At 39.9% G+C, this 12,075-nt stretch overlaps 1 protein-coding gene across 6 annotated transcripts in view; it reads left to right on the forward strand.

Annotated features, from left to right (window-relative positions):
* LOC116617089 overlaps positions 1–11,949 on the forward strand; it is a 46,797-nt gene extending 34,848 nt beyond the window's left edge. For all 6 annotated transcript variants that reach the window (XM_032379511.2, XM_032379515.2, XM_032379510.2 and 3 more), the window contains 8 exons: positions 410–671; positions 975–1,217; positions 1,716–1,967; positions 5,675–5,798; positions 6,099–6,236; positions 7,517–7,573; positions 9,752–9,950; positions 11,366–11,949. In XM_032379511.2, coding sequence (XP_032235402.2) covers positions 410–671; positions 975–1,217; positions 1,716–1,967; positions 5,675–5,798; positions 6,099–6,236; positions 7,517–7,573; positions 9,752–9,950; positions 11,366–11,855 — 1,765 coding nt within the window. In that variant the 3' untranslated portion in view covers positions 11,856–11,949. The remainder of the gene's footprint in view (positions 1–409; positions 672–974; positions 1,218–1,715; positions 1,968–5,674; positions 5,799–6,098; positions 6,237–7,516; positions 7,574–9,751; positions 9,951–11,365) is intronic.
* The last annotated feature ends 126 nt before the right edge of the window (positions 11,950–12,075 follow it).

Consider the following 12,075-nt stretch of genomic DNA (forward strand, 5'->3'; position numbering starts at 1 on the left):
ATCAAAACTGGCCCGGATCCTTGTGAACACTTTAGCAAACTAAGCCAGTATTCGTGCGGACGAAAATTTGTCCGGATCCGTGTAAACAGGGTCTAAAATACCGCTTTCAAGGATGACGTGTGCTGGTGAACATAAGACGTATTGCGTTAATTTAAGCGCGCGGATGTGTTCCATCGCTAAAAATATTTCGCTATTAAAAAGGCACTTCATGAGTAGATGCTCAGTTATGTTCGAAATCTTAGGATTTAAATTTTTTTATGGATCTTGTTTTAGTGCGACACGGTGGTAAGGTGATCCGTAACCTTACAGACCCAACCCCTTAATTTCAAATTCTTTTTTATGGGAGAAAGTGAAGGTATCAATTCACAAGTATGAAATTCTTCTAATCCGAGTTCTTTTCATTTGCAAGGCATGGTAAGTGGTACACCAGTGAAGCTGATGATCATTTTCACGCTTACGACGGTTACAAAATTGGCGGAACAGCTCCGACAGACAAGGCCAAAATTGGCGAGACAGCTTCGACTCCCAACATGAAGGTGTCCATATACGGGCTTGTCTTGAGGTACGACGAAACAGATGGGAGTCTTATCCTCGAAAATGATGATTTTGCCGAGTCAAAGAAGTTCTTCGACACTTTACCAGATGAATATAAAGGTCAACAGCTTGCAAAGGTAACAACAACAAAAACATTAACATAAGATGCTGAGTGTATGTTAAGCTATTTGCTATGAAGTAGCGTTATTTTAAAGGTGGAACATTTAACTTTTGAAGGAGGCTTTCTTGTGCACGATTTTTTTTGCAACGATAACTGGAGTGCAGGATATCTTTTTGACATATGTAGCAGGGCATTCTTCTTCTATCAAAAGTTAAGTAGTTGGCCCTTGATCACTGGATTTTACAAAATGAACAAACAAATCTCCCCTCTTAAAAGTGAGCTGGTTATCCCCAGTATCAATAATAATTGATTTATTTAGATCGAATGGACGCCTGCCGATATCTTTAGAAAAAGCAGCAAGGATTCTGTTGGAAATTTGCCGTGCAATGTCGATTGGTCTAACACAATGCGCTTTGACCCAAGAAAAACCTCAGAAGGAAACTGTCTTCACTTCACCGCATCCACAGCTGGTTCAGTCTTCGTTGTGTTCTCTGCGATCCCGAAAAATGAGAAGACTTGGTACTATGTGGAGATATCACCTTACGGCGTAGGCATCTACAAGGTACTACAAGTCTATTCAGCCGTCATTCTGTCAACCTGGCAAAATAACAAGTGTGAGAAAACACACATTTTTATCGGCTTATTTGTAAAGTTATTGCGATATTTTCGCTTGAATCTGGTAAAGGAAGTATACAATTTGATGATGTGTGATTGTGAAGCGATTGATAAACCTCGCGAATCATTGCTAACATAATGTTGTTGACACCGACGGAAATGTATGTACGGCTTAGAATCGTGTAGGTGATGGTGGTGGTGGGTGGGGGGGGGCTGGGTCAGATAAGGGGGAGGCACATCCAACGAAGGATATTGGACGATGATGGTCCTGAGTAGTATAGTATGCACCGAATAAGCCCTTCTTGGCGCAGGAATACTGCTTTTGCGCAGGCATGCGTAATGCCCTCTGGCGCGAGCCTGGGTGAAACGGCCTATTTCGGTGTATACTATACTACTATCCTGATAATTATCATTGCATAATGCCATAGTTGATACTTTTTTTAAGGCTCAAAAGCTCCAAGTATCAACAGTTGATAGCAATGCAGTTGGCCTTGGGGACAGTAAGCTGTACCAGTCGTACTTTGTTTGTCTCCGTGAGACGGACGATAGTACTATCATTGAGTATGGTAAGACGTCGGGTCGCACTAACGCAGGAGATGTCTATCTCACGATGATTGATGCAAAGGACAAAGTGGGGGACAACGAACCGCTCAAAGTGCGTTTTTACGCGTTTGGAAACGATGATAATGATTTACAGGTATGAACGTAATCGCAATAACTTGGAAATTAGTCAAAAAGATATTATGTACACATCACAAATAACCAATTTCAACCAACCTGTCGAATACAGAAACGCAATAGGAGAAACGCTTCTGCCCTGGAATTTCTTTAATTTGATGTATACTCTGAGGCAAACGGCCTGGTAGCTCTAACAGTAAACAATGTGTAAAAATTGCCCCTCCACACGTTACCGTAAGGAGAGACTAAAAAAATAAACTTTTCTGCATTACTTTTTCTTCTTACTTCTGCATTTCTAAAATTTTGTTTGAGCGATGAAGTTGAGATTGAAGCTGTGCAAGTAGTTTAGATGGTTCACATATATCAAGGGATCTGTACAAAGTATTCGCACTTGCATTGTAAATTTTCTAGGTTCCAAAGCTCCAGGTACTTTAGACCACGAGCCCTTATCTGCCTCGTTTGCATTATAGTTCGACGCGCGCTACCGTGTCCACTAGGGAAAAGTCTCCAAGTCCATATAACCTTTCAGAGTTGATAGATTTGGTCAATTCTTTATATTTTCATTTTCCAAATGGTATATGGACCATGGACCATATAAGACCCTGTCCCCACGTATCCGTTTTCGTTTGAAAACCTTTTTGTTACGGATACGAGTATCGTCCACATGGAAACGCGAAAACGATGACCGAAAACAGAACGATTTGAAAACGATCTCCAGAGTGGAACAATTTGAAAACGATACCCTTTTGGGGACGGGCGAAAACGGTACCTTTAGAAAACGATGACGTGATAACCCAGGTCCAGTCCACTTGGCGCGCGAGTACTGTAGGGCGCTGTAGGGCTTTTAATCGTTTTCTTATCATTCCTGCGTTTTTGTGGGGACGGGTCGTATCAAAGTGAAAACGCTTCGTGTAGACGCGGATCTTTTTGGAAACAGAACAAATAGGTTGCGTTTTCAAACGAAAACAGATACGAGGGAACAGGGTCTAAGACGCGTGTTCGCGCGAATAACTCAAATCTGTAATATTGAGGTATTATATTCAACCTTTGTAAAAAAGGCCGTGAACTGAAACGCCCGGGTTTTGTACGTAGATCGAAATGTCAATCGAATTACATGAGACGTCTTCATGTCTTCTTAGTTATTGCTGAAGATCGTTGTGTGGTTACAAATTTTACCGTTTCCAGGAAACAAATCTGCAAAATTTAGCAGATATTTTGTAGTCTATGAATTGATTTTGCATCGTGCGCGCGCTGCATGCGCAATCAAGAATGGCGACATTCTCACGAGGGTGCGCTGTTTTTGAAACCTACAGCAAAACGATATTTTCTTTTTTCGCATATAATTTTCTGCTTTAAATTATTCTTCGCTTTATTGTGAGTAGCATTGCAATACAAAACACTTCGCCATAATATTTTGTGGTATTGCCGTCTCTGCATTTTGACGGATTTAAAGTGCCCGTATCATCAAGCTCTTAATTTCCGGGTTTATACCAATATATCATTAGTTTAGGACTTGAAAACAAACCATACCAATTTTTATTGCCATACTACGGGTTTTCGTGGGTTTTTCCCGGTTTTTAGATGTAAATAATTATTATCTTGATCGACAAGTGACCCCAATTTTCGAAAGCGCCAGGCGTTCCTCGTTGATTCAGGGATCCTGAAGGGCACATTTTCTATTTTTAGGGCCTTTACCTTGTTACCAGAACTATTTCACTATTTTCTTATCCAATATGCTCATCTGTATAATTATAAATACAAAATTTTACAAAGGTGTCAAAACGTGTGTGTCTTTGAAAACGGCATTTTCACTTCTTTAAACTTTCTTTTTAAACATTAGTTTTTGTCAGTTTTTAGTTAGCAAAAGCAGGGACGCAGTTCTAATTGGATTAAATTATTATAAGGCCTGGAATCAATTTCTTCAAGTTGGGAAACAATTATCGTATGATTAAAGAAAAGCCTGAAATTTCTAAAAAAAAAAAACGTTTGTGTCTTTGCCCTTGTCAAATTTTGAGATTTTTTCTGATATCATATGAAACCTTTTTCCTTTTCTTCATCTCAGGATAAGTAAATATTAAAAACTGTAATTAGATGCTTAGATTTTCCCTCCAAAACTTGGAATTATTCACCCGATTCAATCTCCTTTTAAGCGGCCAGTAAATTTTCAAAGATCTGAAAAATATTCAAATTTTAATTAAATTGAATTCCCTTACAGAAGTTGAAAATTTATCTATGCTTTGTCTTGGCTAGATTGATATAAGTGAAAGGTTTTAAGAACTTTAAGAAAGTTGGCCAATTAGTATGCGAGAATAACAGCTTTCATTGACATGAACTTCATCACTAGGAGGATTTCCACTTATTGCTTTGCACTGAAGCTTTTCTTTGAATCGCTGGTTGCCTATTAAGTTCATGTTTCGACGTGTTAATCAAATAGAAGATTTTCTCGCATTCTTATTGGCTCATTTCGCAGAACTGATCGTGGCAACGCTGGCGTGCGTGGCTTATAAGCCTATATCAAATGAAGAAGAACTTCTATGGGAGAGATGCTTAAAGGCCAATAAGCAACCAAGCTTACATCAGATCGATACTCTATTTTAGCGCTACGCTAAAATAGAAAGTTGTTTCAAACTTTTAAGAAACCTCTTCTGTCGTTGTTAAAATTGTCGATATGCGGCTCAAAGTTTTAAATAGTTATTACTTTATCGTTTTACAACAATACCTGGCAAATAATTCTAAGGTTTTTATATATGTTGGCATTTATGCGATGTCATATAAAGGCGGTTTTACCACCTCAAGCCGAAGGACGAAGGTCACGGGAAATTGAAGTATGTAAAAAGGTTCGTGAAACTTTAATCGTTAATTGACGCCCAAGAACAATACAGAATTTCTTTTGCATTTTATGTGTAATTAACACTAGATAAGAACAATCTTCGGTTTTTCTGTTCGTGTCGGAGCCAGTATCTTGCCTATAGGGAATCTTGCACGCATTGTGTGATAATAATTACACTGACTACAAAGGAATGTGTGTTTAGTTTTCCTTGAAGTCAAATTTTTTCAGACTCTGAGCCACTCATTCACACATAGAGGGAATGAAAATAGCAAGTTCGATGCAAAGGTGAGCTCGGTGCAACCCTGAAAATGCAAGAGAAACAAAAAATATGTAGAAGTTTTGCCGTGAGTCGAATTTGCAAATCATAGCAGCGAAATATATACTTCCCATGTGTTCGGCGTATATTCTCATCGACTTCTCGCTTTATCGTTATTAATCTAGAGTTTTAATGACAGGTTATAGTACCTTTATTAGTTATAAAACAAAGAATAGTTTCGAGTTTGAGTGATCGCGTGGAATAAACCAACATCTTTCCCGATAACATCAATCTTTATTTGTCATTGATCCTTATCCTGAGGCACGCTATGCTTGGTCGTTTCTTCGTTACGTTATCTTCTTGTCTTCCTAAATACTTTGGCTTTCTTCAGCGGCGAAAACAAGATGAAACACGCACCTCGAGTGTCGGTAGTGAATAATTATGCGTATTATAGTCCTCCAATCTAATCGCTCGCAAGACAATGTCGCTATTTCAAAACAACAACAATCGCTTTGGTTTCAAATGGGGTTTTTAACAGTCACAACCTGAGAAATAATTAGTATGGTAACCATACAGCACAATAATGGCGCTGGAAAGGGTATAACGCAGAATGAAATGGTTTCTTTACACTTTTCGTTAGGTTATGGATGCACACATACAAGACCGCGCCCAAACCCAAACCAAGTGTATGGGGAGTACCAAGGAAGTCCCCGGCGAAACCTACTGCCTCCAGGATTGCCACGAAGCATGCGATCCATTGGTTGGTGAGTTAGAATTGTGATCACATGACATTGCTTGGGTTTTTTGACTTGTTAAAGCTGTGTGGACTTAATAGAGGCTTCTTGTGTTCTCCGGTTCAATCATTGTAATTTTTTAGAAACTTCTTAGCATTATTGTTTATGGCGAAGCGACATTTCGGTAGCGTTTCAAATAATGCACAAGAAAGAAAATATAACGGTCTCTCTCAAAACGATTTATATAAACCAAAACGTTTGTTCTCGAAGGCTTTTTTGGTGCCATTATGTTATATGTCCTGATTTAAAGGCTATTCATCTATTTTCTAGGCTGTAAAGAGAGGGAAGGAGGCAAGCCCGCAGCGGATCAGTGTAACCGCTGCCTTGCGGTTAGACATGAAGGGACAGGCGAATGCCTAGCACAGTGTCCGGTCAACCTACGGACGGACAAGAATAACGTTTGTAGAGGTAAGGTATTAGATCCCTAGAACGGGGGGATCTCATAGAAACATCATTGGCCAAATTAATTTAACCCTAAGGAAGAACGCCATAAGTGTGGTCGAAGCAATTTTTTACCCTACCGCACAACAGTTTATCACTGACAAAAATATGGACAAATATCCGGACGGATAACAGAATGTACGGATGTTTGAACACCCTCAAAGGGATAGCAGAATGTATGGACCTTTGAACACCCTATAAGGGATAGCAGAATGGATGGACCTTTGAACACCCTCTAAGGGGTAGCAGAATGTATATTTCTTTGAACACCCTCAAAGGGATAGCAGAGTGTATGGACCTTTGAACACCATCAAAGGGATAGCAGAATGTATGGATCTTTGAACACCTTCTCAGGGATAGCAGAATGTATGGATCTTTGAACACCCTCAAAGAGATAGCAGAATGTATGGACCTTTGAACACCCTCTAAGGGATAGCAGAATGTATGGATCTTTGAACACCCTCAAAGGGATAGCAGAATGGATTGATCTTTGAACACCCTCAAAGGGATAGCAGAATGTATGGATCTTTGAACACCCTCAAAGGGATAGCAGAATGTATGGACCTTTGAACACCATCAAAGGGATAGCAGAATGTATGGACCTTTGAACACCCTCTAAGGGATAGCAGAATGGATGGACCTTTGAACACCCTCTAAGGGGTAGCAGAATGTATGGATCTTTGAACACCCTCAAAGGGATAGCAGAATGTATGGATCTTTGAACACCATCAAAGGGATAGCAGAATGTATGGACCTTTGAACACCCTCTAAGGGATAGCAGAATGTATGGATCTTTGAACACCCTCAAAGGTATAGCAGAATGTATGGATCTTTGAACACCCTCAAAGAGATAGCAGAATGTATGGACATTTTAACACCCTCTAAGGGATAGCAGAATGTATGGATCTTTGAACACCCTCTCAGGGATAGCAGAATGTACGGATCTTTGAACACCCTCTAAGGGATAGCAGAATGTATGGATCTTTGAACACCCTCTAAGGGATAGCAGAATGGAAGGATCTTTGAACACCCTCAAAGGGATAGCAGACCATTCTGCTATCTGCTATTCTGGATCTTGCAATTCCCCCTAAGGGGTAGCAGTTAGTACAATTTTAGTACAATTTTATAACCTAAAAGATATTATGACCCCCTTTTTTATGGACCCCCCCCTTCCCGGGGGGACCTGGTTCCGTCGGTTTATTTCAAGATATGGTTTTTATATCTTTTTTCTTATCTATATTCCTCAGATAGTTACGAGCTGTCATTTCCATCGAAAGCTGAAGTAGAAGACTCTGCTATCACAGGTAAAAGTCTCTAAAAATCCCTGAGACAGCTCGGATGTATCTTTGTTTACAGGTTTAAAGCATGGTGCTCTAGGCGATCTTTTATGTTTTAGGATGTACCATTAAATACTTTAAAGCTGATTTAGACAGCACGATTTATTCGTAAGCGACACCCCTGCAGCTCTAGTTGTATAGTGTAAATCAACCCACGACTCCGCAACGATGCTTTTACTACGAAAGTCGTAGTAAGTAATTCAGGGCTGACACTTCGCATATGATTAAATCGTGCTGTCTGAATTAGCCTTTAGTGAAGCACTTTTTTATCCCAAGTCTTCTTTTTGGTGGGAAGACTGGTTTAACCTCGTGCCATAAAAAAGTCTCCGAGCGATGACGTCACATTTTAAGCTATACAGTCGGCCCTGTTAGGACTTCAAAGAGATTTTGCGCGCCACTTGAAAAGTAATGGACTCACTTCATTTCATTACCCTTTAAAAGACGCTTCACATGCCATTTTTATTAAAAAATTATGAAACAAAGTTAGAGAATACAATAACTAAAGCGACACAGCAAATGCACGATAAAAAATAGTCTCTCATGTGCTTTATCTAGTAAGGAATTGCATTAGATTTCTTGGATATGAATTCGCGCGAATTTGTGAAGGATTTCACTTAACAATAAGAAACAAAGAAAAAACAATCCAGCCAGGCCAGCGATTCCATTTGATGGACAATTTTCTTCCTACATTCCTCTAATTGACAGAAAGCGGGCAACTTTTATAGTCTTGTGATGCTGTACATACGGCATGTTCTTCCAGGAGCATCAGCAAATTCTATAGCCGTATGAGCGTAGAGCCCACAAATGTAGTAAAACAAGTACTAGGATCTTTGATGGCACTGCTTTACTTGAGAAGAGTACTGATTGAAGGGATGAAATGAAGTAAATTGTGAACAGAGAAGAGAAGTGAAGTGAAGTTAAGGGATGAGTGAAGTTAGAAAGACCGTACAGGCCCCTTTTATAAGGCTCGGCTCGGGGTGGTTCTCACGTTTTACACGGAATTATGTCCTGTTTACTAAGGATGTGTTTAGATTAGAATCTTTTAAGAGCTGGGAAGAAACGTTTTGGAGTACCGTGGGAATTCCTCTAAGCTGAGCCTTTCACAGATATTGATTAATATGATGAGCTGACGTAGGGGAGTTTCCTACAAAAACATCTTTACAGACGTGACTACAATTCTAACTCTATATTTCCGCTAGGGACTACAAATAACTAAAACTAGCTTCGTAACAGTTATAACTTTACGGTGCCGTTCTGTAAGAAAGACGATTGGGCCCTTTGCCAAGAAAAAATATATCCTTTAAATTTTGTTCACCGGAATATGGTCTGAATTTCGCTGTTTTCAGTATAATTGGGAGTGAAAAGACAGACATCACCCCTTAATTAAACAACACCAAACCAGGAGAAGTGCTGTTTCGAGCCCATTTTTCAGGGCTGTAAATACTTGTATAGGGGGAGTCTGTAATGTAATGTTTGGTATTTGTATAGCACACTTTAACGTGATCAAATGCGCTTCACATGTGACTGACTGAATTCGTAGATTCTGTTATGGGAGTTAATAAAACCAAAACTGCAAAAGATAAAAGAAGACACACTTTAGAGGATAACGATTTTCAAAAACTATTTTCAAACGCAAGTCATGAAAGTGCAAGCAGAGGGTGCATCATATCCATTGATTTATTATGTAGTGGGTCTGGGGTTATCCTTAGAAAAATTTTGAAATGCCAGACTTTTATATGGCTCGGAAATTGATCAGAATTCCTGTTGAAAAAAATACGGCCCTTCCTAAGGTTTGTATCAGAATTTGAGGCCCTTCCCCAAATCGACGGTCAAAAAGCGCAACCCTCCCTAAAAAACATAGCAGCCCCCCCCCCCCCCCCCCCGTTAAATTATACGCCTACCCTACCAACCTTCGAAGCAAAGTCCCAACATGGCCGCCGAGGCGCGTGTGACGTCACACGCTCGGGGCCTATTATTCGTGACACTAAGTCGAAAACACGAACTCGTTGAACTCACGAATCAACAAATACTTCATCATTAATCTCACTACGGGAAGGTAATGTTTTTTTTCTTTTCGAAAATAGAATTCGCAGCGTATTCATTCTTGATTGCCTTGTTCTTATTTTTTTCTCTGTGTTTCTCAAGGGCTTAACTTTCTGACCGACTTTTCCGTCTGCTTCTGGGTGAAATTGTCTGCAGAACAGGGGAAGCAGCTGCAAAACGGGAAATCATATCCAATCATATCTTATGTGCAGCAATCCAGGCCGGAAGATGATCCCATATTTCAAGTCTATATGCATAAGGCAAAAACGCTTGTTTTCGGAAAGAATTTATATGGTAGAAAGTAAGTATTTTGCCTGAACTATGGGGCCCGGGGAAGGGGAGGTGTACTTTGGTATAAGCATGATTTGGGGCCTTCGTGTTTGAGAGGGGGTGGGGGGGTGCAATTGTACTCTGAATTGAACTGTTCTCCCCTACTATAAAGAATATAAACTGAACACCACCCGAATATTCGCCATAATACACTGAATTCTATATCAAAAAAACCTTACCCTGAATTCTATATCAAATATACCTTACCCTGAATTCTATAGAGAAATTCATCATCGATAGGGGATTTCGATGGTAAATTTCACGCGAAAAACGATATCATCGCACGAGTCGCACGTCCTATGGTCAAATTCTTTTAATGGTTGAAGAGATTTTTATGCGCAATGTTGGCGAAGAAGCCATTTTGTAGTTGTTATTTTACCAGGCGATGATACGCGAGCAGTGTTATTACATGCGATCTATCAAGTTAGAAAGTTGAATCAATTTTGTTCTCAAGAAAAAGCGAGGAGGCATTTTTATTTTCGATGGTACAATTAATGTTGGATATTTATCGGATTGAGCACAAACGCTCTAAGGAGAAATCGCCTGATCAAATCTGCGAGGATTCGTCGTTCTAACCTAGGATAAGAAAATGGACAGATCACACAACAGAAAAGAGTTTTCACTTCAAAACGCGACGCTCAAATTTAGAGGAAATCAAGACTTCCTCCGGAGGGAAAGTAAAAATGGGGGTTGACAGCAATACTCATTGGGGAGTTGTTGAAGCGAGTTCCAGAAACAGACCACTCACTGGACCAAAACCCGTTGTGCTGGTTGTGGTACAGGAGGATTTTCACGCTTGTTGGGTAGCGACTTCGGTGCTTTTTTCTGGTGTTGTTGGCTGTCATGCACTCTTTGAATTCTTGTATTTCGTTTAAAATATGCGTAACGATTGCACATTAATGTTTTTTTTTTTCTTTTCTGCGGCAAGAGCAGTCTTCTCGGTGTTTTGACTTTCTTTACCGTTTGTGTCCTTCTCGCAAGAGTCAAAGGCTTAGAAAGTTTGAACGAAAGTTTTCCAACTTCTGGCAAATCGTGGTACACCTAAGCTTTCATTGAATTCCACTTTTCAACTATTGAATTTAACAAAAAAATCTCACGGTTATGACCAATGAGAGTGCGTGTAAGAATTTGACTATAGGATTATATATCAAATATACCTTACCCTGAATTCTGAATCGAATATATCCTACCCTGAATTCTATACAGAAGCTTCAGGCTGCGCATTACGCTCTATTATTACAATTTTTGTGCATTTCTCAAATAAGCACATAATTTTAGCAGTTTTGTACATAACATCATTAATGCAATGGAGAATAGTAATGCACAGCTTATTTGTACGTTCATGAAACGCTCACACTGCAAAATACAATTCTTATTCTTTTATAGCGCTTTTGGTGGTAGGCCTATTGCTTACGACAAGTGGTTCTCTTACTGCCACACTGTAAACTTTGGCACTATGCATGAAGCAGTTTACAAAAACAACGAAAGGGACATACATCAGCCGTTAAGACCATTATCTGAAGAACAAATCGCGGCAGGGCCCGGGATATTTTACATCAGCGCGAATGTGGGCCAACATCTCTTCCCCGGTACCATTTCCGACATCAACATATGGGACCGCGCATTGTCTTACGAAGACAGAAAACAAATTCACTCTTCTTGTGGCGGTTTGGCCGGGAACGCAAAGGACTGGTACGAGATTGGCCAGGTTCTCACAGATCCCACAAAATTCAACAAAAGAGAGCCAGCGACATGCAAAGGACCAATTGCAAGTGGGACGCAGGGAGATTACTCAGGGGCAAGATCAGGGCGTAGGAAGTCCTCGCGTGTGCAACGAGCCCCTGGACGCGCGTGGCAATGGCCCACAAACGGATAAAAAAATCAATATACCATAAGATGATATTATAACAATAAATTGTTATTAGGATAAATTGGTTAAATCACTAATAAATCAATGGTATTAAAACTCATAATGTTATTTGGGTTTGTTGTATAAATAAGCTAATCGGTGGGATTCTGGAAAACGAAAACGAAGATAAAACATGTTTGGGTCAGTGGGATAGGAGCAGTATGCTGGGGGGTAGTCTTTTCTGGAA

The sequence above is a fragment of the Nematostella vectensis genome, chromosome 5 (genome assembly GCF_932526225.1).
Source record: "Nematostella vectensis chromosome 5, jaNemVect1.1, whole genome shotgun sequence".
NCBI lineage: Eukaryota > Metazoa > Cnidaria > Anthozoa > Actiniaria > Edwardsiidae > Nematostella > Nematostella vectensis.